The sequence below is a fragment of the Gekko japonicus genome, unplaced genomic scaffold (assembly GCF_001447785.1).
Source record: "Gekko japonicus isolate JY-2015 unplaced genomic scaffold, Gekko_japonicus_V1.1 scaffold633, whole genome shotgun sequence".
NCBI lineage: Eukaryota > Metazoa > Chordata > Lepidosauria > Squamata > Gekkonidae > Gekko > Gekko japonicus.
The window spans coordinates 418,364-445,330 of NW_015175375.1; the positions used below are offsets into that span (position 1 = coordinate 418,364).

At 40.4% G+C, this 26,967-nt stretch overlaps 2 protein-coding genes across 2 annotated transcripts in view; one reads left to right on the forward strand and one right to left on the reverse strand.

The window, feature by feature from the left end:
- Window positions 1-5,207, forward strand: part of NRAP (nebulin related anchoring protein) — a 69,106-nt gene extending 63,899 nt beyond the window's left edge. The window contains exons 41-42 of the mRNA XM_015425533.1: window positions 2,680-2,832; window positions 4,801-5,207. Of these exons, the coding sequence (XP_015281019.1) occupies window positions 2,680-2,832; window positions 4,801-4,902 (255 nt within the window). The 3' untranslated portion in view covers window positions 4,903-5,207. The remainder of the gene's footprint in view (window positions 1-2,679; window positions 2,833-4,800) is intronic.
- Window positions 5,208-6,734: 1,527 nt separating this feature from the next.
- Window positions 6,735-26,967, reverse strand: part of HABP2 (hyaluronan binding protein 2) — a 48,267-nt gene continuing 28,034 nt past the window's right edge. Inside the window, exons 5-14 of the mRNA XM_015425527.1 lie at window positions 19,480-19,596; window positions 18,921-19,040; window positions 17,804-17,975; window positions 16,699-16,829; window positions 15,221-15,455; window positions 14,205-14,207; window positions 14,009-14,151; window positions 10,952-11,086; window positions 7,793-7,938; window positions 6,735-6,911 (exon numbers count right to left, since the gene is read on the reverse strand). Coding sequence (XP_015281013.1) covers window positions 6,735-6,911; window positions 7,793-7,938; window positions 10,952-11,086; window positions 14,009-14,151; window positions 14,205-14,207; window positions 15,221-15,455; window positions 16,699-16,829; window positions 17,804-17,975; window positions 18,921-19,040; window positions 19,480-19,596 — 1,379 coding nt within the window. The remainder of the gene's footprint in view (window positions 6,912-7,792; window positions 7,939-10,951; window positions 11,087-14,008; window positions 14,152-14,204; window positions 14,208-15,220; window positions 15,456-16,698; window positions 16,830-17,803; window positions 17,976-18,920; window positions 19,041-19,479; window positions 19,597-26,967) is intronic.

A 26,967-nucleotide genomic window follows, 5' to 3' on the forward strand; every position in this document is an offset into this window, starting at 1 on the left:
GGTTGGCATTGCGGGATGCACTTCACCGTCCCCTTCCCTTACTTAAGGTGGTGCAGTGAGCTTCAATCCCTCTGGTTGCAAGTGTACACAAAATATTAAGGCCCAGGCCTCAAAATTTCCATGAACCACAGTGGATTGATTTAGATCACCAAGGAAAAGAGGCCCATTTAATTAATGGATATAAATAAAAAATGTCCATTATCATTTGCATGCCTCCTAAAGTCCATACTTATTCATAACCATGAATGCATATTGATTTACAAAAGGTATAATTTTATATTATGTTAGAGATGCAATATGTTTTTTAAATATTGAAACTAAAGTTTTTAGTATTTCTGGAGAATGATATAGAATTTCCTTCCTTCCTTCCTAGTCAGAAAGTCACCTGTTTTTTTCTCAATCAATCAAAGTTTATTTAACGGCTTTTGCCAGCTTATAATACAAGAACGCAAAATAAAAATTAGTTTAAAAGGTGTCATATAAAATAATCTTGCAGAGTTGGGATATATGAATTATGGGGTAAGATTCATCTTCTCTCTACGTATTGCAAGACAGGCTGCCCAAAATCTAGCTGCAGCCTGGGAAACCTCTGAATCCACATCCGAGAGGATGAAATGTTGAATCCAATCCGGGCTAAATATGTAAATTTTACTCTGGATTTTGAAAGAAAGTTTCATGCGAGGCTCCTCATACCAGCAGCACTGTAGTAGAACATATTGTAAAGTCTCTACTTGAAGTGCGCCACAAGGGCAGAGACGCTGGGAGAAGGGGATTTTGTTAAATCTACCCTCTACAATCGTAGGCAGTAAGGACACACTCCTCCCCAAGGAAAAGGCCCTTCTTTGCTTGGGATTCTCAGTGTGGAATAAATATGATGCTGGTTTCTCTTCAGATCACATAAATCTTTCAATTTAGTTTTTTTAAGATTAAAAAGTCAGGATATCCAAAGGCAGAATACATAATTGGACCCTTAAATCAGACATGGTCTCCATCCATTCAATACTGAAATAAGTATAACTAATTGGATGGAGTATAAGAAGCAGTATTGCAGTATATCTAAGTAGGTAATTAATTATATAGGACTTAAAAATGGAAATATTTGTAATTTTTGCAAATACTATGATAGTGTGTAGCAGTTTTGTTGTATGTTTGAGGTTTGTAATACTTTCTAAAAATCAGTTCAGTCAAACAATAAAAACGTCCTCTTTTTTTAAAAATGGGCAGGTTCATTGATGAGTATTCCTTAAGTTAGGTTGGTCCCAGACATTTAAGGATTTTAAAAGAGTTTTCTTGCATAGAATTAGGCTGAGAGGTGTTCAGCCCCACCAACATCTCCCTGTGCTCTACAGCAGCTAGGGATCAGTTGCCCAGCACCAAGTGAGCAACTTCCCAACCACCCATAGCCATATAAGCTTAGGCAAACTTGCCTCATCAATAGATGTCTCGAGTAGCTCACAAATATTTCCTGCCCAGCTGATTTTGTTTAGATAATTTAATATTCAGGACCCATATCTTATAACCTTTGGCCAAAAAAGGTTTTTGTAGACTGGCGCTGGTTGGAATCAACAGTAGCAGGGTTTCCTCTCTCTTTCCGCTTTAGCCTGCATCTTGTCATTTGTGACATAACCCTCCGCAATAGATAATTTCAGCTAGAAGCAAGAGCTGCCAGTAGTTGAAGGGCAGATTGTTCTCTGTGACTATTTACTGAGCTAGTTTCAGAGATCAGGTACTTGCTATGCATAAAATGGGTTTAAAAGTTTACCTAGATAAACATCCGTGGAGAGTTGCTGGTTCCTGGTCCCCAGGACCAAGCCGCCCGTAATATAGATGCAGGAATAACAGGACTGTATGACAACTTACAAAAATGTTTTCTCAGCGGCTGTTTATTTTTTTAAAAAAAAGACGTTAGTTCATCAGAGGGTTGTAAATTCATCTTTAAAAGATTATGGGTTGGATCCAGCAGAAGATTTCCCCACAGAAGGTGGGGCAGTTTTTGCCAGTTTCTTCCCTCCTGCGGCAGATCTTTTGCCTTCCTTCTTGAGTCATTTCCAGGTGTCTACTGTCCTTTGGGCACAGCATTTTGGGGTGCATTTGGGGCTACAGTGGGATGGGGAAGTAGAGATAAATTCAGATTTCATTTTAAAAGTTTATTTTTAGAAGAGAAACTATTTTTTGATACTCAGTTCTTTTCAAATCTAATTTTAAATTTAAAAATCTGATTTACATTTCTTGAAATTAATTTTTTTTAATTTAAATTATTTTTTCCACTTGACCACAATACTGGGCAAAAAAGACATATGGCAAAGAGTGCATGGATTTGTGGCTGGAACTGGGAACTCTCAGAAGACATGGCACAAAAGAAAACAACCAATATACCTTTGCTGTGTGACTCTCCAGTAGTTCTGGTTTTTCAGCATGTGTTGCCCCTGTGTTCTAACATGATCTCAATATTCAAGATAGATAACATATTTATTTTATAAAATAAATGTCTCTGTGGATTTTTATTTAGAGAGAACATGCAGAACATGCATTATTTCAGAATTTGTATTTGTTGAAACAAACAAACAAACAAACAAAGGCCTGTTGGTAAAAGCCAAACTATTTTCCTTATGATATAGAAGATGTGTTTTCTTGGAGCCTCGTCATTAACATCCCAGTGTTCATTAATCTGTTTTGCAGGTTAAGTACAAATCTGATCTGAACTGGATCAAAGGCATTGGCTGGACTCCTCCAGGTTCTTACAAAGTAGAAATGGCCAGAAGGGCTGCTGAACTTGCCTATGCTCAGGAACATCAGCCTCAAGAAATGTTGAATCAGTGTAATATGGAAACTGTAAGTGAATGGACAGGACTTTTTATCAGCACTTGGTGTGCAGATTTAGAGATGCAAAATTCCCAGAAATTCAAAGTCACCAGCAGGGGTGGGTCCACACTTTGGCAGCAACTCTCCCGGAATCACAATGGATTGCCCAAATACAGAGATCAGTTCATCTTAGGGTTGCCAGCTCCATGTTGTGAAATTCCTGGAGAAAGGACAATCACGTACTCAACTTTCACCTCCTTTGTTAAAAGAGGGACTAAAGCATAACAATAGATATTTCGGATGACAAACTTTCATTTTATTTCCATGAAGTTCAGGAAACTGCTGTTTCTCTGCTGTTTTGTATATTAGTTCGTTTTGTGGTTTTTGTGTCCATTTTTCTTTTACTTATTGTAGAAGATGAAGGAATCTGAAGCATTTAAGAGGATTTGAGCGTTGTACATGTTTATAGTATACAGGAACTTTAATTGCCTAATACTATAGACTGTCACAGTTATTACAGTTAGTGGAAATAAAGGGTAACTGAAACAATATTTTAAACCTTTGCCTTCAAAAGCATTTTCACTTATAATTCTAAAAAGAAAATATTTCATAAGTGTTCCATGAAATGAAGGTCACTGGCCAAGACTTACTGAGATGTAAATGGGAAGACGTAAGATCATGTGGATTCCAGTGGTATAGCCATTATAGCAGGAGCCAGTGTAGTGTAGTGGTTAAGAGTGATGGACTCTAATCTGGAAAACCGGATTTGATTCCGCCCTCCTCCACTTGAAGCCAGTTTGGGTGACCTTGGGTCAGTCACAGCTCTCCTAGCCCCCCAAAATAAGCCTAGCTCACTGCATAATACTAAAAAAAAGGAAAAAAGAGCTAGAGCTTCAGACTGCCAGACAATCCTAGGATCTGCTCGCTATACCACACACAATGCCATACAATAAATTATTTTTTAGCCATTGTAGCAAAACAAAACAGAAGTCCAGGGGCAGCTTAAAGATTAACCTAAGATTTACCCTAAGATTTAAATAAGGTATACAGAACATTATGCCTTTACCTGCTGTCAACTAATGAAATAATAATAATAATAATAATTAATAATCTTTCAATTTATTGATCACTCAATCCTGCAATGCTTGCTGTCTCTGAGTGATTTACAGTTACTCATTTTTCACGAGGGACTAACAATGCTTTGTGGGGTAAGGGAGGACAACATATATACATCTTAATTGCACACATTCACAGCCGACGAGGGTTCCGTTCAGATGCAGATGTGTCGTGATCTGGAATGGCGTTTTTCCTCGGCCGAGTTTGATGGCATCAGCTTTTCTCCAGACTCCTTGAGTTGTAGCGCCACACTGCCATCGCCTGGCCGGATGGCCCATTACAGGATTTTTTTCTTCACGCCGAGAAGATCTCTCTAGGCTTTCCATCATGCGAGCTGGACTTCCGTTCCACCCCATGAGGGGGGGGTTCAGTGTGCCCACTCTCTCTAAGGAGTGGTACCCATTTTATCTACTCGCCGAAGCTTTCAAACCACTGGGTAGACGGCGAGCTGGGGACAAGGCTGGCAGCTCACACCAGCGCGGGGCTAGAACTGACAGCAAGCCTGTTCAGCTCAGATGTTACAATGTTAACCAGAGGATAAATCCTCTGTGCCACCGCTCCCCCTTTATCAGTAGATTAAGTCCTATGTGTTCGGAGGTCACAGATATCTCTTGGAATACATTCTATATAATAGTGGGCTGTAAGAGTGAACGTGTATTACATATATGTTTGATAGCATCCAAGGTTGCCCGAAGTATCCAGAAAAAGCTGCCTTTGACGTAAAATTAATATTTTAGTATTTAAAATGCCAAATGAGACATTGAATTAATATTTTATTATTAAAAATACCAAATGAGACATTTTTCTTTACTGATTTTATTAATGGATATTACATAACAGTCTTCTCCAGTAGCTAATACTTCGAATTTATTTTGTTGGCAGGAACAGGCAACAGTAGAAGGATCCCAACAAGCCAGAATCAACCCAGATGCAGCAGAAATTCTGCAAGTCAAGCGAAGAAAAATGCAGCTAATGAAAAAATAAATTGGAACATGAACATCTGTTGGTGGAAAATGTGTATGTTTTTCAGCTTGATCAGCAAGTCATGTAGCTTTTCTAACCATAGAGGAGCATAGAGGATGGCACGAAAAAAATAAGTGATCTAAATCTAGATTCAATAATAATGATTTTTTTTATATTCTTGCATGCATATTGTCGGTAATTTGTAAAGGTATGTATTCCAGAATTTACTATATATTTAAGACAGCAAATGATATTAGTACTAGATGACTGGCAGGCTCAGCTTTGTACTAAAACTAATGAACCATGATTTGCTGAAAGTACAATAAACCAACAGTTTCTAGAAATATTTCTGTTGAGTAATTATTATTCCTTGGTTTATTTTTTTTAATACATTTTTATTTTTGTAAAAAAAAATCACATCAAATATATTAAAACTATAAATGAAGCATATAAGGCCATGCGGTTAAGATGAATAAGCCCTGATCAACCATCAAAACAAAAAGCTCTGCTTATATTCATATCAAGTCCACATAATTGTCATCATTCAGTAAAATGTCATTTTCCATCAAATAATGAATAACAGGAGACCACAATTCAGTTTATGCTAGTTTCTGTTGATCTGATCTATTCAGTTGTGTATTATTCATAAGTTTACCTAAAATATAAAAGTTCCACAACTTTCGGAGCCATTGATCTATCATCGGTATTTTCTGGTCTTTCCATTTTGAGGCTAACAATGTTCTAGCTGCCAAAATTATTCCTTGGTTTATGAGCATTATAGTGAGGCACCAGTTATAATATTTAGCTTCCTTCTTTTTCCTAAATCTTTTTGTAACTCAACATTCTGGGTTTTGTTTTTTTTTTTTTAAAATATTTTTATTATATACATATTCTACAATTTTACATATCACAGTGTAAACAACTGGCTATCATAATATTACATATGTCTCAGAGCCAGATGAATTATAAATAATTATCAGTGGAGTGATTTAACATTAGATTACCAGTGAGACAGCTGACAATAAATAATAGCAGGACACAGTAATAAAATGATTATATAATAAGTTCCACTCCTCTCATCTGGGGTGGATTCTTGAAAACTTGTTATCCTTGAAAGGAGTGGGAATATGTGAGTGAGTGAATTGGAATGATTGTATTAGAGTGAAAGAGCATGCAAGAGTGAAACATTAGGTTGGATCCAAACTAAATTATCCAGCGGCAGAATGGAACCTTCCTGCCTCCTCCCTCTCCCTGCAGCCCACTGATCTCAATGAACTGCTGCTCCTGGCAGACAGAGGACACCAAGGAATGATATGAGCGTTGTCTGCAGCAGAATGGGGGAAGTGGTGGAAATTGCTAATTTAGTTAGGATCTAACCCATAATATCCACATATAATTTTCAACTGTACTAGGTATCATTGTGGTATAATGTGGGCTGCATTTTACACTTGGATCAGGAACACATTTTTGTATAGTCATGTGGGTTGTTTAGCAACCCACCATAGTGTAGACCAGTGAAAGCCAACACCAGGACTCATATGGTAATGTATTCAGATTTGCATTTTGAAGAGAACAGGATACATTTGTGCAGTTTGAAATCCACATTTCTTAACAATCTTTTAATTAAATACATTCAGGGTAAAAATATTAGAAAAACCTTCACAACTTTTCATTATTTATGTACTTATTTATCACATTTGTATCCCGCCCTCCTCTCAATGCAGGCTCAGGGCGACTCACAGTAAATGCATAAATACAGTTAAGACAACATAACATCATATAAGAACAATTCCATTATTAAAACAATTTCATAAATGTTTTAGATTTACCTTTCTTTGGTTCCAAAACATTTCTTAATTGTGAGAAATAGACTCTTGTTGAATTTTTGTTCTAATCCAATTGAGAAATCTTGTCACACGGGTATAAACTCCTGGTTTATTTTTTAATCCACATTGGTCTCCCCAGCTCACAATTCCATAGATATAATAAGAGCCGTTTTTAACACAGGTTAAAGGACCACCTGAATCGCCCTATTAAGAAATAAGACAAATAATTCCAAAATAAAAATACTGACCAACATCAAACATTATGCTTCAGCCAGAAGAATAATTTCCCAGGCTTTTTATACAAAGGCCAAGAGAGTGCAAGATTTGCAGTGCAATCTTATGCAGAGTTGCTCCATTGTGAGTCCATTGATGTCAGTGGGTTTAGGCTAAAATGACTGTGTAGGATTTCATGGTTAGTGTAGAGCTTATAGTATAGCTATCTACTAATAATCATGGAGAAGACTTGAAGGCAGCTGTTTTTGGTCAGTTTCTCGCCTCACAATATTATTTCATTATTAGCAGAATGCCCATCATTATGATTGGCAGGTCAGTTTGTGGAGAAAAGATCTAGTGTTAAGGGAGTTCTTAAGAGTGGTCCTATAAGCCTAGAGAAGCTGCCCAGAGATGCAGAACACAACACCCTAGCTTTTCCATTATTATTCATTTGAAGTCTTAGTACATTAGGGATATATTTCCCTTCTGGAGATATTCTAGGAAAGAGAAATAAATAGGTAAATAAATATAAAGGCTCAGTGTAATAGCATGGTAACACACAATGAACAAAACGGGGAAAGAGGTATGGATCACATGAACAAGATGTGTTGGGAGAAACCTTGTCAAATTCCCAAGTTTCTGTGGTTTACACCAATTGAACTTCTCTCATAGGCTTGCCTGTCACCGGAAGAGCTGCTGTTGCTTTGAAGGACATTCCTCTCACATCATGTTGAAAGGAAGGAGGTTGTTGTAATATATCTGATACAAGAAGCAGATACATATGTAGTACCCTGCCAGACATTACTCTGCATAGCCTATTTACATTTTTTTAAAAGAGAAATTAGTGTTCAAATACCGAAAAAGCAACAGACCTGACAAGTATCAGCTCTTGTTCTCTGAAGATTTCCTGCACAAAGCATGCTTTCATCCAGTCTGTTCTTATATGCGCTTGGCGCATTACACTGCGTCTGGGAAATCAGCTTCACTCTGGCATCTAACAGCTGATGAGATTCCTCACCTGCAGGACGAATGCCAGGAAAATAAAGAAACTCTTACTTTCCATCTTCCTTTAGCTAAATCTTTGTGTGTGGAGGGGGTGTTCTTTTTTAAACTGGTTCACAGCATTTTGTTGGGGCCTACAATATGAACTTCTGTTGGAAGGTAAAAATTATATGCTGAATTCAATGAGAGTTTTGTCAGGATAGAGGATTAGGAAATGACCAAGGCATTACAGAGGTTATCTTTTTTTTTTTTTTAAGGCTTTCAGACCTCAATTTATATGCTGTTTCATGAGTTACTTCTCTACCTGCTGTTTTGCCTTTGAAAATCCATATTTTATTAGATTTGCATTGATTAATCAAGGAAGATTCAGCTCTTGTAGACTTTTCAAGGGCAACAGTGAGTCAAAGCTGAACTGTCTGGTTCAATGATGACCCAAACTGGCTTACATCATTCTTCCCCATTCAGGGGTCATTTCGTAGAAAAAGAGCTAGGGGAACTCATTAGCATAACTCATTAGCATATGCCACACCCCCTGACATCAGGGGCCCGGCGGTGGACCTGCAAGGCTGGCGGGAGTGCGAGGAAGCCCCGCAAAGGCCCTCCCTGGCCCCAGGCAGGCAGGGGTGGGGAGAGGCGGGGAGGAAGCAACTTACCCTCCCTCTTCTCCTGCCTCCTCCTGGCTGAATGAGGGCTGGAAGCGGGGTGGCCGGAAGCAGGGGCGGGGCTTCATCATGTGCCCCGCCCCCCTGCACCTCACCCGGGGGAACTGTGTTCCCCCGTGTTCCCCCCCGAAATGACCTCTGTCCCCATTTAATCTTCACAACAGCCCTTTGAGGTAGATTAGGTCCAGAATGCCTGATTCACCTAGGTCACCAGCAAGCTTCCGTGGCAGAATGAGAATTTGAACCTGGTTTGCCCAGATCCTAGGACAACCACTACACCACCCTGGCTCTAACTGAAGTCAATGGGCTTAGAAGGGTGCTACTCCGTTTCAGATTACACTGCAAATGTAGCACAAATGTAGCTCAACAAGGTTGAGATCCTTGCTCAGCTGCAAAACTTGCTGGGTATACCTGCGCAAATGACTGGTTCCTTGCCTAAACCAAACCAAAGTATTGTGGAAAGGCTACAGAGCTGCACTGAGTTTCCTGAAGGAAGTACAAATGAAATGGGGGGGGGGGAATCTGAGCAGTCTCACTGTGACATCACAGCAGGTCAGCCAGCCATATAACATTTATGCACTCTGAACTATGAATGTGTTGCTTTAGAAAGGTGGTTGTGCTATTGAAGAATATGGGTTATTAAAACATATCATCAGCACATAACCTACCGAATCTGCATACCCAATGCTTCTTACTTTCAATATGAATTATATCAAAAGATGTATATACTTCATATTGGATTATATTGCTCATAAAACATCAGAGTACTTTTGGGAACATGATTGACATATTGTCCACCTGCAATTTTACAGCAACTCATTAAATGAAAAGTGAGAAAATGCATTTTTCAGAAAGCTCTCATTATCTTATTTTTAAGCACAAGAATTACTTCTTCCTTCCAAGGAACTCACAGTATGTCAGAGAAGTTTAGCTGAACTTGAATAGATTTGGCAGTTCAAATTCAATAAGCATCCAAAAATCCAGATGCTGCATATCAAAAACTTATTCAAACCAATAGGCTGGAAAATATTGTCACAGCTCCTGGGTTTCTTGCCTAGTTATGGCTCAGAATCTGTAAATAGAGCACAATCTCATTCCCTCTGTTTTGATTCTTTGAATAAAGTCGAGATGATGAGTGACATATGACCAAAATGGAGATGAGCAAATTACATACATGCTTGGCCTAAATGTGTTTTTCATTGTACATGTAACAACCTTAGTTTTCAGCAAATTTCAAAGTTACATTTTCAAATGCCTGGCATTGGTTATAAATGTATAATCTGTGGTGTAACTCCAATGATTGACTTGTTCTGCAGAGATAATTTGTAGTGGTCAGTAAAACCTGGATATATTACCTGACCAACTCTAGCAATATCATCTCACTTCAGACACTGTCTGTAGTCATGCCGTCTACAGTCTTATATTTGGAGAATACCCAGCCACTTGATTTAAGTGAAGGAAAACTTAAAAGGATGTCTGCATCCTACTAGAAACAGAAGCGACATAAGGCATGAGACTTCCAACTTTGTAGGCACTATCCCTGCATAGCACCCTGTGAGAGCACTAAAAAAGGAATCTCTTATAGTAAGTGAAGGTGAATGCAGATGTACAGAAATCACAGTGGATTTTTCACCCATCAGTCCAAGCCCACGCTTTCCATTTACACAGCAGATGGACATACCTACAAATCAAACACTCATTCAGCCAGTGGGGCAAAGACTTAATAGAGCTGTAATAACACTTCCTGTACTCATAACCTCCAGAAGAATTATAAATATCAGGCAGCTTCACAGATGCTCAATGAAGCCCTGCACATGGCTACATTCAATTAGAAACTGAACATTTATACTTTCATGGCATGTTTTGAGTAAAATGCTACAGAAATTAACACTTTGATCCTTGTCTAACAATACTCGCAATAATTTTTGATGTGATAAATATACTGTGAGGTAATTTTGTACACGCTCATCGTGAGATCTGATATTAAACATTCCAGAGAGAGTTGTCAAAGGCAAGGGTTGGCTCTAATAAAGCTATTGTCCTCATATTATCTATATACCAACTCTAAGGGCACATTCAAAGCATTTTCACTACACAAAAGCAACAAGGTTAACCCCTTATTTTGGTGAAGTGACATTAAAAACAAACATGTTGATTGGGTTTCAATTTCTTTAGGGCAGATAGAATTTCACAAGATAAGGAATGAGATACTACTTCAATAGAGGCACTGCAATATGGGCCTGGAAGGTGGCTCTCCTTACCCTGGCCTAATAACAGAGAGCACTCAGCAAAGGGTAAACTGGATGTGGGTATGTGTGAGCATTATGCTAGCTACAATCCATTATTTTATCCATCAAAACAACTCACCTGTTTCAGTAAGTCCCCAACCTGAGATATAGCATTCTGTGTCATCAGGAAATACAGAATCAGGCAAACAGACTGGTTTGACATATTTTGTTTCCACTGCACAATTGCCATCAACTGCCTTCAATTTCAGCAGAGCTGTATGGAAGAATGGGAGACAGTTTTGTAGGATACAATTGATTACATGTTATCAAGTGTTATTATGTGAATACATCTGTTTGTGGGCTGTTTAGTCTTCTTCTCTAAGTTGATTTTAAGTTCTATGGGTTTTTTTAAACTCTAGTTTAATTACAACTTTAATTACTTCTGTGATTCTATCCATTTCATCATTCTTCAATGAGCTCACAACAGCATACATGGTTTTCTCTTCCACTGTTTAATCTTCACAACAACGCTGTGTGCTAGTTAGGCTAAAAGAGAGTGACCGGCCTATGGTCACCAAATCAACTTCATGGTTCAGGTCTAGTCTGATACTAGAACCACTGCATCACATTGGCATTCCTGATTTTTATTTCCCTCTTGACTGAGGGAGGAAAAACAGACTGAGATTTGGAATTGAGGACTGCTGAAGTATAGGAGACCTTATGCAATTTCTCCAGTCAAAACTAATCATAGCTGCTTTTCTCCTTGAGGAGAAAAAGATATAGAGTCATTATGGAAAAGCAACTGGGGTGTGTGTGGTGGCTGTCCTTCTGGTTGGCTGCAGCTCTCACGCTCTCCTGCTACCCCCAACAGAAAACAACGTTTTGCTCTTCAACAAATAAGGTAAATTTGTAAAAACTTTCAATGCCAGGCATGGGAAGAACCAGAGGAAAAAAGGGAGCTAGAAACCCGCCTTATAAACCACCAAGGAAAGACTTTGCTGACTCGGAAGAATCAGAGCAAGAGATTTCTTTGCTGGAAGAAATGGTGGCAGCAGGAGGAAAGCTAGACCAAAGTTACCAGGCTCCGATTACACAGGCACTAACAGAAATAAAGGAAGAAATAAAAATTGAGATAAAAGAATTGAGCTGTGATGTTGGGCAATTAAGGAAGGAATTTGCTCAGCTCAAGCTCGCAATTGACCCGATTAATCAAAAACTACACGAACTTACCTCATCCTTGAAAGTGATGGGGAGGGGGGGAGGAAGCTGAATCTCCATTTTAAATTGCTAGAAAAGTGGCTGATGATTTGTCGGAGTTACAAGACTTTGAAAAGTGGGCTAAGAACAAAATCATTCTTCAGGAGACCAGGTTAAGAGAAAGAAAAGCGAACCTCCGTGGAGTTTCCTCAAACTTCTGTGCAACAGGAAATCTTAAAGAGGAATTAAACAAATGGTTTCTGCAGACTCTTCGACTGGCGGGAGAAACAAAGACTTCAGAAGAGATAATCACCTCGGCCTTCCAAATCAACATATCAAAAAGAGCCCATGAAGGTGTTCCGCAAGACATCATTGTGGAGTTCAAGGAGCTACAGACTAGAAATAAACTTTTTAAAATAGCACGAGAAAAACAAGGACTGGCCCTCGAATGCTGACGTCATTCCAGAAGTGCTTATCGCGAGACAAAGGTGACAGCAAAGGAAACAGCAAAGACACTGAGAGAAAAAGAGATTCCCTACAGATGGTTAGCGCTCAGCCACCTGGTGGTCAATTAAATAATAAAACATTTACAGCACATAATGAGACAACGGGGGCGGGGGAATTAGTGGACGCTGTTCAAACTGAAGGAAGGAGGTGTTTGAAGGGAATAACGTGGTCTGGTATTGATATTTAGGTTATAGCGTGACTATGGGTATAAGAGTATATAATATAAGAGTAGACTTGGATTCCAAATATGATTAAGCAGAATATTATACAAGTGTTAAATGTTAGATTAGTGTATTAAGTGTTAGATTAGGGTATAGCAAGGAGGTGAAGAGTGTGGCCCCCCCAAGACCTCCGAATTTAGGGAGGGAGAAGGTTTTTCCTCCTGCTGTAGAGTTCTCTATAGCGCCCATAATTGGAGGCAGATCCTTTCAACTTTTCTTTTCAGGAACAGAAGAAGACAGATAGTAGTAGTAACTGGTGTAGGAATGAACTGAAGATTATGGAATGTATCAAGGTTAATTATAAGTTTTGGGGAAAGTCGTATGGGGACCCAATAAATGGGTAAGATAGGGGCATAAGAAAAGAGGAGGGATTAAATGAGATTAAAAAGGACTAGGTTGATGAAACAGTAACCTCAGGAGGTTTTCTTTTTTCTTTTTTGTTTGGTTAGTACTGGTCTTAAAAAGCAGAAAATGTGTATATCAACATGATGAGTAATGATTTGTGTGTATGTAGATTGGATATACTCAATAAAAATATTATATCAGAAAAGCAACTGGGAAAGGCTGGAGGGTTGATCAGAGACAGCAGGCCCTTTCCTCACATACCAAACAAGCGTTCCCAGTATCAGCATCCCACTGATGTTTTGTACATTTAAAAAAGTGGATGGGGCAAAAAAAATATCACAGAACATCCTGTCTCATGTCATTCCCCCCCCCCCCCAGTATGGGAACCATTTTGAAAAAAATTGTCTCCCAAAAAGCAAGCTAACTAACCAGCAATGAGATACATCCAGGTGAGTTATAAGGAGCATAATGGTAATCATAATCACCCATCGGTGCACTGAATCAATGTTCCATTCCCAATAGGATGCTCATACTCTCAACCAGTCTGTTTATCTGAACTTGCTATGCAATAAATAAATATGTATAAGTACCTCTGAAAAATTCAGTAGGTTATATCCAAAGATGCTGACTTTTATGAGCAGAATTTGGGAGCCTCACAGGGCTGTAGTGAAAAGAAAGAAGTCCTGTTCCAAAAGCATTGATCTGTTTCTGGTACTTTGTATCCAATCCAATATATTTTCTAACATTTCTAACAGATGAGGACTTTGCTGCCTTCCAGAATTGTACTCTCTACTACCCAGATTATAGACACAATATATTTATCCTGATTTTTAGCCTGTAACAATGTTCTTCTGCTAAAGCCCACTGTTTCCTTCTGTCCTCAGAGAGCAACAATGTTTGTAAGCAACGCATATCGCAGAACTTGCCAATATCATTGTATGGGATCTCATCCCTTTCTCGATAGTGTCCGTGTTTAATTATTTTTTCTACATCAAACTTCTGCTCATATTGCTCCCTCCTAGTGAGATCTTGTTCCCCAAGGGTCACTTGGAGATTATGTATGTTTGTCCTATGGAGGAGAATAACAACACAGATCAGAAAGCTGCAAGAGAATTCAAAGACCTTCTAGTTCAACCCCTGTACACAAATCTCCAGAACACCATGGAAAATATCTCTAATATATTAACCTATGAGCATGAAGCAGTGTTGGAAAAACAAAGCCACTTTCAGTTTTCAGATTTTTGAAGCATACTGCTAAAAGCAACTAATTAAATAAAGTCCCCCTATTTCTAGAAATAAGATCCTATACCACAGGATCAAATGTATGCAAAGCGCCAAGTTAAATGGAGTTCGATGTTGGTCTGTCACTCAAACACACACATTTGGAAAAAGTTCTGTGAAAGAGCTTCTGAGCATATGGTTGCATTGATTCTACACATTTCCTTGCCAACAGTATTTATATCAGCAAGCTCTGGCACAGAGTTTGAATTTGAGATGCTTTGACTAGCCAACACAATCACAGTCATGTGGAACCATTTTGTAAATATTAAAATGATAGTAGAACCAGTACTGGACCACGTTATAACAGAACCAGTACTGAATGAGGCAAAACTGGTACACTGGACACAAGACCATGAGGAAATTCCAGCTGGATCAGAGCAGTGATCCAGCATCCTGTTTCTCACAGTAGTCAGGCAGATGTACTGGAAGACCCTCTAGCAAGGCCAAAGAGGTCAAACTTTCATCTGTTGAATGCCAGCAACTGGCATTCAGAGGTTTATTGCCTCTGAAATGAAGATTCCATTTAGCAACTGATGGACCTTTTCTCCATACATTTGTCTAATCTCTTTTAAAACCCTCCAAACAAATGGCCACCACTAACCTGTGGCAGTGAGTTCTACAAGTTAAGTGTTCATTGCATGAACAAGTACTTTCTTTTGCCTCTTTTGAATCTACTATTCATTCACTTCATCAAATGCTTGAGAATTTTAGTATTTGGGGAGAGGAAATTCTCTCTACCTGTTTTTCCTCGCCATGATTAGTCACTTCCATTCTCTGTGGTCTATGTCTTAGTTAATTTCCTAACTGTAATTTAGCAGCTCAACCCCAAATCAGTAGAATGCAGTGGGCCTTCTTACACAATACAGTGTGCAGCTGTAAGAACCCAGCATGGTTCAATCAGTACTCCTCCACAGTAGTGTCCTTTGGGCATGGAAGAACCCACTGAAAACTTCCTCTGAAGAGAGGCTTGCCATGGATGCTTGCCAGGAATGGTCTTGGTTCCACCATAGATCCTCTTGAGTGATCTTATTGTCTCTGGTTGTCCACAGGTACTGAGCCTGTTACCCATTCTAGGATGCATGATAAAGTTGGCTGTAGTCCCAACGTGTTCTATTACAACATAAAGGATATGGCAACCATTTGGAAACATCACATGGTGAAATTTTCTCTCAGTCTCCACTTGCAAAGAAAAGTCATCCTATCTAACATCATTCAGCCTTATAGCCAGGATATGCCTAAAGTCAGGGCTATTTTTGGGTAGGAACGCACAGGAACGGAGTTCCGGCTGGCTTCAGAGTTGGCCACGCCCACTACAGCCAAAACCTCTGCGTGCCTGGCTATAGAGGGAAGGCCTGGAGAGCGCCCCCCCGGCGAGTCCGAGGTGGGTGTGCCAAAGGGCCCCCTGGAAGGATCGGGGAGGCATTTAAATGCCTCCCCGTGCCTTCCCCAGCCTGTCCAAGGGCCGGCTTGCCTGCAGGACGCCCAGGCAAGCCAAGGGAAGGCATGGGTGTGTGGCCTAATAGGCTAATGAGCTGCGCTGTCAGGGGTGTGACTTAATATGCTGATGAGTTTCTGCTGTTGGGTGTGGCCTAATATGCTAATGAGTTCCTGCTGGGCTTCTTCTACAAAAAAAGCCCTTCCTAAAGTTATTTACTCGTGTTTATTTTGAGTTCATTTTCCTTTCCAAAATGTTGTTTAGCTTCATTATATTTATTTTAGAAGATACTAGTTTTAGTTTTTTTACTTTCATTCCTGTCACTGAGAACAGGGACTCATTTCCTCCCACTCAAATTCCTAGAGATTGTACCAAGGAGTTCTCCAGGCCAAATTTCAGATGGGGTAAAGCACCCCATTTTAGACAAGGCAAAGTGGGGTGACTAGCATGGCAATTCAAGAAAGCAAGGGTGTGTAACACCACATACACACACACATACACACTTGTACCACTTTCTCTGAAATGGCTATCCACAGAAACACAACTTCTCAGCATCAAAGTTGCTTCTCACAGTGCATCAGCAACATTTGATTTCCTAATAGGGTCAGATGGAATATTATTCCTTTCGTCTGTGAGTGGTTTGTTTTGTGAAGTACCCTTTCATATTTCATTCATTCTGTGTCTCTTGATGGTAGACTTTCCAGAACCTGTTATTTGTTTAGCACACTTCTCAGCAATTTACAAATAGCAGTTCCTATAATAACACAAAACTCTTGAGCAGAGCTTCAAGAACTCTGTTAAAAATCATGCTAGAGTCACTATAATTTTGTGGGCTGTGTTGTAGTGGTGGAGAGATGGCAGGCAATTCACAATGTCTGCCAATCTGCCATGTCTTTCAACTTGAATTAATATGTTCTACATTATTATCCAGTCTACCTGTTGCTGAGCAGGGGGAGACATCACAGAAATCCCATTTCACCTTGTTATCCACATTGACAAAGCACCAGGGCTTTTCATCACCATCTGGATTCCTGAAAGCGGGAGGTTTCAGTAGTCACCAGTCAGAATTGAGCAAGTTACTAAACGAACAGCAGGAAGATAGCAGAACTGAAAAAGGTTCACACTACTGTATAAATATTATCTTCACTAGTTGTGCGTGACTTCTTTTTATCATTGCATATCACCATTTTTATAAAGTGCAGTTTGGAATGATTTTTTTCTGTATGTGTAGCTGATATAATATAATATCTTCAGTTCCGCTGAGGTTTGTTTGTTTATAGTTGTTATTAGTTATAACATCTTCATTGCTGAAGGTGCTCACTTAGTACTAAAATCTACGACTTACTACTAAATTCTTGAACAAAGAGACCTAAAGCAAAGTAGATGTGATGGGGATATCCACACATATTCACATGTAAATAGGAGTGGTAGGTATAGATTTTTCTTATGGAAAATAGAAAACACAGCTGAGTGAAGCTAAAGTGAAGTCCTCTTTTTTGCACTCCCTTGTTTTGGAGCTAAATGTTGGTCATAAGGAGAGGGGGGAGGCAGAGTTAAGCTCCTCTCATTTGACCTTTGCGTTTTCTTTTACCATGCTCTCCTCTGCACTTTACACAGCAAACGTGTCAGTACGTGTACATTGGCTATGTCTCGTTTGTCCTTCACGTGATTACTAGTATTTAATGAATTGTGTAAACTTTATTAGTTCAAGATTTTACATACATCTTTCACAGGTGTGCCCCTATCAAACATCTATTTGGGAATTCTTCTGTCAATGTGTGCGGAAGCTTCCTGTAACTAAGCCAAGGAAAGTTCATTCATGCTGACGGTATTCAAATAGTGTTATCAACTACAGAGTAGTAATTCCCATAGGGGGTAGCAGAAAATAATTCAATGCATTCTGTACTGATTTAGTTGCTATAGAGATTCCTCTTCTTCTCCAGTATCCTTATTCATGGAAAGTTTAGGGAAGGAGAACATTTGGAATGCATGAACTGAAGTTTACCTGCAGAAGTTATGGTCACCAAGTCCATAATAGTCAGCATGTTCCATAAATGCATTGTAGCTGCTCTCCAAGAGAAGGTGAGATGTCCAGTGAAGGCAGGTCTTCTTCAGCACTGTTTGACTAACATTTCCTCTGTATGTGTGGCCATTTGTTGTAAAACAGTCTTCTGGTCCTGCAAAAAGAATGTCATTATATGCTCCTGTGGCTGTTTTGGCTCCTGCAAAGGCATGGGGTGGTGGGGAAGAGGTTTGTACCACAGGCATCACTTCAAAATTTTCGCATCACTTCAAAATGGTGATGGGACACTTAGAATCATAGAATTATAGAGCTGGAAGGGACCTCTAGGGTCATCTAGTCCAACCCCTGCACAATGCAGGAAATTCACAAATACCCCCATACACTTCCAGTGACTGCTGTTCCATGCCCAAAAGAGGACAAAAAACCTCCAGGATCTCCAGCCAAACTGGCCTGGAGAAGAGTTGCTTCCTGACCCCAAAGTGGCGATCAGCATTTCCCTGGGAGAGTAAGAAAGGCCACAAGAACTAAGCACTGATGCAACCCTTCCTGCCCTCCCTCTCATGATCTGCCTAAATTCACAGAATCCACATTGCTGTAAGATGGCCATCTAGCCTCCAAAGAAGGAGAGCCCACCACCTTCTGAGGAAGCCTGTTCCACTGAGGAGCCGCTCTGTCAGGAAGTTCTTCCTAATGTTTAGCCGAAAACTTTTCTGATTTAATTTCAACCTGTTGGTTCTGGTCTGACCTTCTGGGGCAATGGAAAACAACTCTGCACCATCCTCTATATGACAGCCCTTCAAGTTCTTGAAGATGATTATCGTATGACCTCTCAGTTGTCTCCTCTCCAGGCTAAACATACCCAGCTCTTTCAACCTTTCCTCATAGGACTCCATACCCCTCACCATCTTTGTTGCCCTCCTCTAGACATGTTCTAGCTTGTCTATATCCTTCTTAAATTGTGGTGCCCAAAACTGAACACTTATGGCAGCCACAATTTCTCTGGCATGTTTAGTTTACCTCAGAGTATACTACTGGTCTGGCATTCCTTCCGTCCCAAGTTTTACTTTGTCCACCACTTGAACATAGAGCATTTCCTTACCTATCTTACAATACTTTCCTCTGAATGGCTCGGGACAGTTGCATGTGAACTTTGATCTTACTCGGTGTTTCACACAGGTGCCTCCATTTTTGCAAGGGTTTGGTTTGCAAACAGATTGCGCTGTCAGTGTTCAGACAATAAAACAAATCAGGCTCTTAAATGAGATTAATATCTTGCAAGAACAATGCAGGGAGGCACACCATTGGGAGTACTTTTGTAAACAGAAATGGTAAGCATGGTATAGTAGTACATTCAGTTTAGAGGAAACCAATGACACTTATAAGCCTTTAGCAAGACACTATTTCTCTGTCTATGGGGTCATTTTGAACATAAAATAACTCAATATCAGCCAACCCATGCATTTTGGAGGATGGACAGGGTACAGTGTTATAAGCAAGTAATTCTGTCCAAATTTAAAGGTTATATTTATTGAAGGATTTAAAACAGCGGGAGGAAATGAAAGATTGGGTTCATTTTCCAAGTAGCCATATATAATAGCAGTAACAAGAGCATTAGTTTAGTGAAGTTGGGTAGCAGACATTATCCACATAGTACTTACCTCTGTCACAGAATGGAAGTTGATAGGGATGTCTGCAACTGCATCGATAATAAGGTGGTATTAGGCTTATAAGACAGTCTCCCCTATTGCAGCTGCTTCTTTGACATGTGTTTTTCACTGTGGTATGTACAGGTAAAATTGACAAGAATGTTATCTCCTCATTTTGCAGCAATTTCATCACTACTATAATAGGAGGGAATGGGGAGGTGGAAAAGTCATCACGATATCATTTCTGGCTGAAAAAGTGGCAGTGGCATCACCAATGCAGTGATACTCTAGGAATCCCCTGGATCTCTATGGCAAAATCCAGGGTTTCTGAAGTATCACAGGGTATCTATACTATCAATGGAAGTGATGTCACTTTGATTTTTTTTGGTCATAAATGAAATTTGACATTGTGAGATGCCATTTCCACAATTTTGCCTGACCAAACCCTCCTGCCCTAGCAATCATAGCTATAACCAGGGGTCATTTGGGGGGGGACGCGGGGGGACGCCATCCCCCCGGGTGAGGTGCGGGAGGGTGGGGCCTGGAGCTCCCTGCTGGTGCCCGCTGGAGGTCGCCGCCGGCTGTGGGGAGGACACACTTCCGGTGATGTCAGGGGGTGTGGCATATGCTAATGAGTTATGCTAATGAGTCCCCCTAGCTCTTTTTCTACGAAATGACCCCTGGCTATAACACTATACGTAATTTTGAACCAGGTCCTAGAGTGGAGATCAAAAGATCCACACAATAGAGCCAGAAACAGATGGGAAAGGGGGTGAGGTCTACAAACTTGAGGAAAGCCTCAACTTTGAAGAAAACTCTGAAATCATACAAAATACATTGGGAATGTTATTCCCCCCAGTGCCTGTAACTGTAAAAGATGAATGCCCACTGAGCTCTCATAAGACACTTTCTTAGACTGCAATCTTGGAAGTGAGTGAACTAAAATGGAATGGATTAGGACATTTTCAGTCAGAAAATTACAAGGCATTTCACTCAGGAGAAACAGAGGCCCTTTCTGCACTAACAGCTTGCTCTGGAGAATCCAAAGAGTCAAGCCTCAAGGGTTGACCTCACAGTCACATGCATTCTCTCTGCACTGGTTTCCCCCCCTCTGGTTTATTTGTTTGTGTATTCTGTATGCATTCTGCAACTACAAGCAAACCCCACATTTTTGAGCTAACTGGCTGCCAACCCCTCCCTCCTTCTGTGATTCTGTAAAACGAAAGAGAAGGGAGGGAAAAATCCAGACCCACACATGCAAGACTGACACATTTGTGAATCCCCTAGGCCTATATATTTACTGATTCCTTCTTATGGGCTCTCTGGATTTTTAAAAGTTTGCCTGAACAGGAGGACACATCCTCTTTTGTCTTTGGAGAAGGAGGTAAAGAAAACAGAACAGGGAGCAAGCATCATCCTAAAGAGAGAGAGGCAGAAATGGGGGAGGGGCAGTGGGCAGTACTTAAATACCCACATAATTAATTCTACTTTAGAAAGGATTGGTGATTTGAAATGAGAACAAAGAATCACTGCAAAAGGAGTTTTGGTAGCTGTGGGGAAACAGTGTGCTGGAAGTGGTCTGAATGCAGATTCATATAAAACAAATGCAAAAATAAAAGAATGCCCCAAAACAAAGTGAAAGTGACAGCGGGAGAGAATGAAGAATGGAAGAATAGGATGCACTCAGAGACCGAGGGTAAATATGGGTGTAGAAAGTGCCAGAATTCCTCTAATAGTGAGGTGAGACATAGCACAAACAATCAGGGGCTATAATGCAAAGTCTGGCTGAAATATATCAATCAGACTTCATGGAAATCCTATCGATATAACTGTCATTTAAGTTTACATCTCACATACAGATACTGAAGAGGAAGGCATTTAAAGCTTTATGTCAAGTAAGAAATTGATCACACATCTAAACAAGATGTGCTGATAATCATAGGTGACTGGAACGCAGAAGTGGGAAACAATGTACAATCAAATTTTGTTGGGAAATTTGGGCTAGGAGCATGTAATGAAGCAGCACAGTGGCTCTTGGATTCTCTGAAGACAACAACTTGTTCATTGTGAACTGGTTTCAGGCAACCAAACAGACGATTTTATTCATGGCCTTCACTGCATGATCAATACAGAAATAAAAGAGCTTACATAACCAGAAGCAGAAGGTGGAGAAGCTCTATTCTCTCTGTTAAAACAAGTCTAGGAGCTGCTTGTGGTACAGAGACTATGAATTGTTAATATTGAAAATTAGAATAAAGCTCAAGAAAAACACCAAAATCTAAAATACATTCTTTTGAAGAGTTTAAAGATCATGTAAAGAACATATTTGCATTACTGAGTTATAGTGAAAGGGAACCAGAAGAACTATGGGTTGAAGCCAGAGATATTTTCAAGGAACAATATGTAACAACTATTCCTGTAGTCAAAAGAAATGAAAAGTCTTGATGGATGACTGATGAAACTCTTAAAATTGCTAAAGAGAGACAAGAAGCAAAAGTAAAAGATGTCAGAAATAAAATCAGAAATCTAAATGTAGCAATCCAGTGACTGACAAGTAGACACACAGAGAACTATTATAATGACAAGTGTAAAGAAACAGAGGAGAACAACAAAAAAGGAAGAACAAGAGATCTATTCCACAAAATCCAAGAAATCAAGGGGAAATTAAAGCATGGTTAGGCATGCTGAAAGATCAACATGGAACTACATTAACTGGACAAAGTAAAGAAAAGATGGGAACAATTCACTGAACTCGTGGGCACTCCATGAAACTGCAGAGCGGTCGGGTTAGAACGGATAAAAGGAAGTACTTCTTCACCCAAAGAGTGATTAACACATGGAATTCACTGCCACAGGAAGTGGTGGGTGCTACAAGCATGGACGGCTTCAAAAGGGAATGAGATAAGCATATGGAGCAGAGGTCCATCAGTGGCTATTAGCCACAAGGTATAGCTAGGGGCTCTGGGGCAAGTGATGCTCTGTCTTCTTGGTGCTTGGGGGGGGTCAACAGTGGGAGGGCTTCTAATGTCCTGGCCCCACTGCTGGACCTCCTGATGGCACTGGTATTTCTGGCCACTGTGTGACACAGAGTGTTGGACTGGATGGGCCTTTGGCCTGATCCAACATTGGCGTCTCTTATGTTCTTATGTTTAACTATACAAAATAGATGCAGGAATGATAGATTCCTTCCAAGATGAATCTTTTGGGGGAAAACCTGCTATTTTAGAAAGTGAAGTGAAAGCTTCACTCAAAGCAATTAGGAGAAACAGATCACTAGGAGTAAATGGGATATTAATAGAGCTATTTGAAGCTACCGAAACAGAGTTCATTAAAATCTTAACAAGGATATGCGAACAAATATGGAAAACAAAACAATGGCCCACGGACTGGAAACAGTCAATCTATGTTCTGATTTTTGAAAAAGGATATGTTAAAGACTGCAGCAGCTACTGGATCATTGCATAAATTTCTTATGCGACTAAAGTGAAGCTTAAAATCTTATAACAAAGACTCTTGTCCATATATGGAACAAGAAATGCCAGATGTTTACTCTGGATTCAGAAAGGAAGGAGGAGGAGGAGATTGGATTGATACCCAGCCCTTCACTCCCTTTCCCTTCCCCTCCCCACAACAGACACAACAGAAAGGAAGAGGCACTAGAGAACATATTGCAAATTTATGTTGGTTAATGAAGTATGCAAGGAATTTCTGAAGAAAATCAGCCTGTATTTCATAGATTACAGCAAAGTTTTTGACTGTGTGGATATTGGAAAGCAATGGATGGATGTCCCACAACATCTGTTTTGATGTGCAACCTGTACTCCTGACAAGAGGCTACTCTTCGGACAGGATATGGAGAAACAGAATGGTTTCCAATTTGCAAAGGTTTCAGACAAGGATGTACGGTAATTTATCTCCCTATCTGTTCAATTTATATATAGAACATATCATAAGGAAAGCTGGATTAGATTTGGATGAAAGTTGAGTAAAAATTGGTGGAAAAAATATTAACAATTTGAGATGATATGCAAATGACACCAATTACTAGCAGAAAATAGTGAAAACTTGAAATGACTACTGGTGAAGGTTAAAGCAGAAAGTGTCAAATCTGGAAAACATGAAGAAGACAAAATAAAGGAAGAAACTGCTGAGGACTGCACTGTTAGTATCGTTTTCATTAGACTTGTTCATGGGAGTTTGTCTTGCTAATTTTGATTTTGTTATAAATTACAAAGGGGACTATTTTGTTATTGGTTTGTTTCATATAGTTTTAGCTTTGTTATTCTTTCTTTCATTATTGTTGTTTCATTTTCATGCTACTATTTCATTATTTCCCAATCCTTTCAATGGAAGACACCCCCTCTTGGATGTGTACCTTCATTATTTCCATCCAAATTGGACAAAACTCAGGGTGATTGACATTGTAGCACTTCCCTAGGACATTCATACTCCCAAATTTCAGACATACAGTATAAAGTGGCCCCCAACTTTTTAAGGCAAGTAAAGGCACCCAAATTTAACATCCAAGTCTATGGTAGAGTTGATAGGAAATATTCCAAAGACACAGTAACACAGACAGCAGTGTGCAGTGAGGGGATTTGGCACAGCAGCCACTTAGCTTGAAGAACAGTAGCATGAGAACAAGGCAGACTGACAAGGGCATTGGGTGACAAGGACAAGGCATCTGGGCAGGCAGGTGCCGGCAGGAAGACCTTGAGGTAGATTTGCCTGGAAGGGATAAGGATTGGAGAGCAAAAGACAACCAGGTAAGCACAGATTGCAAGGAAAAAATTCGGTGTAGCAGGGCAAGCACGGTGAGGAGTGAGGAAGACAAAGTCCCACCCCTTCAGGACTGGAATACCACACACAGGTATGTAATCCTAGTTGCTGGATCCTGTAGTCCATTAAGAAAGCCCATAGCCCCTTCTCACCCTTCCCCTTAAGGAACACAGCTTATGTCTTCATCAGGAAAATACTGGCTGCCTTGTAAAAGTGAAATGAGTAAAGTCAGGGAGAGAAACGATTACAGTAACAAGACTGGTTCCAGCCAAGTAAGGCAAACCCTGGCAGTTGCCAGCTCCCCCTCCCCATAGAATGATAAAACAAGTGGAGGGGGAGCCAATCAAGGCTCAACACATTGGTGCCTGCCAATGGGAGGCAGGCATGCAGGCCAGGGCAACAGTGTTCAGCAGTGACCACCACTCCTCCTCATTCCAGCATAGCACGAGCTCCCCATTTTTCTTCCCTCTTTTGAGACCATGTGGGATTAACTGGATTCTGAACAGGATTCCAAACAGGAATCCTGAGGGGGCCAAACAGGATTTTTTGGGGCTCTCACTCAAATTGGCTGTGAGGTGGGCCTTTTTTTTTTGCCTGCTCCACCATGATCCAAAATGGTGAGGTATAAATAGGCCTGGTTAATCTGGTTAGGCCCTAATTGAGATGGCAGGAAAAGCATGGGTTAAGGGGAGTTTGAGTTGGTAAGTACCCCGAGATATTGGCAATAGGGGGGGTCCTCAAACTGGGTCCCTATTGGCTCCATGGTCTGGGTGGCTCAGTGAGGGCCTCTTTGGGGTCGGGGGGGGGGACATACGACAAGCCTTAAGTCTTAGCAGTCATAGGCAGGGACTATGCCCCTCCATCCCTTCTGCACACACATGTGCAGGCCATGAGGAAAAAGGTTTGGAGGGATTCCGGATCTGGATCTGAGCCAGGGTGGTTTTGCCCTGTTAGAAGGCTCGCCTTGCAAGCCAGCTACAACTCATGCTTTAAGGTGTTAACTAAGCAGATCAGCTTGTTATAAAGTTCCCAGTGTAACCCATAACTTGTGTCATGTTTTCATTCAAGGGGTGATTAGGGAAAAGAAACAAAACAAAATGTAAGGAACACACGAGTTTTCTTTTCATATTAATTACACTAATTACAAACACCCCATTTTAAAATTATTATAATCAATAATGAAAGAATAATGAATGAAATACATGAATCTAGTTTTCATAGACTGCTGTGGTTTGAAGCTAATACTTCATACAAACAATAATGCTTTCTATTCCAAGGCTCTGTCATTCAAAAGGTTTTATAGCCAGAGTTTGAACCCTCCATGTGCAGCATGGTTGGCATGCTGTGGAGAGTGAGACATGGTAGATGTGTTATGATGACATGTCTTTTGCACCACCTATATAAATTTTGAAAACTTGGGTTTTCAGTTATTGGCATCCTTTCCTTATGTTATAAAACATCGTCACGCCATCTCATTAGGTGCAGCTTCTTTGTGCTGTTTCATCTCTTGGAAGAGATCAAATCTTTTCTTGAAATTACTGATTTCCTAAGGAGAATAAGTTGTAATTCAAGTCTTTCTAGCTAGATGATACAAGAATATATCGGTTTCTGGTTGATGGTGGCGTGCTAGCAGACTCACCTCCCGGACATCCCGGGGGTGAAGCTGCACACCAGCAGAAGGAGGGGGTGTGCAGGATCGTTACCCCCCCCCAGAGACCCGGTTGAAGGGTCGCTGGCCATGGGACTCTCAAGAGTTCGCCTCTTTGCCGGTGCGATGCCGGGGAATTGAGGCGCCTCTCCGTCCTGAAGGTTCTTCATGCTGTGTGGCCGAATGGAACTAAGTGACACCATCCGGGGCAAGCACAGGAGATTGAGCACAGAAACGGAGATAAAACGAGGTCTGAGGACCAATTATGAACGTGAGTTCATTTAAAGCGTACCGGTTAAATTGAAAAGATAGCTCCCCACCCCATGGAACAGAAAGTGAGGCGAGCAGGGGAGGGACGCCTCCCATGCGCATGAACTTTTAAGCGAGTTGGAGGGGGGGAGCGGAAGAGAAAGCGGAGAAAACTGTTAAGAAAGACTTACCAAGGCGAGCTTGAGCATATAAGCGCATATTCAGAGACTTTTTAAATATTTGCGGAAGTAAACAATCCTGGAAGATGGCGGGAAAGAGGATGGAGAAAGAGAAACTTTCAAAAGCGAAAGGAACAAAGAGTCCAAGACCGAAAGGAACCAATGAGCTGGCAAAGACATTAGCAGAATCCCATGCACCCTCTGCTGGATCAGATGAGTAACCTCAGGGAGCAGCTGTCAACAATGAACCAATGAACTCAGCAAACACAGTTGAATGAGACGCTTAAAATGATGAACCAAACAGCTGAGAAGGTGAAAGAAGTGAACACCACTGCCCAAAAGGTGAAGAAGAAAGTACAAAAACTGGAAAAGAAGCAAATCTCCACAGAAGAACAGTTGCTGCAATTACAAATGGACTTCAGGAGAGGACTCTCTGTCAGAGAAAGGAGCAGCAGCCCCTAGAAGTCCTTACAAATTGCGGAAGAGACTGGGAAAGGGAAAATGAAGGCTGAAGGACTCTGAATTATGCCTTTGAAAGTATTGAAACTAGATGCCGAGGGGTCTTACTTGTTAACAGTTAAGTTTAAGTTTTGAAAGAGATAATATGATATGTAGCTCAATTCATAATGGTACTAGCGTGAAGTT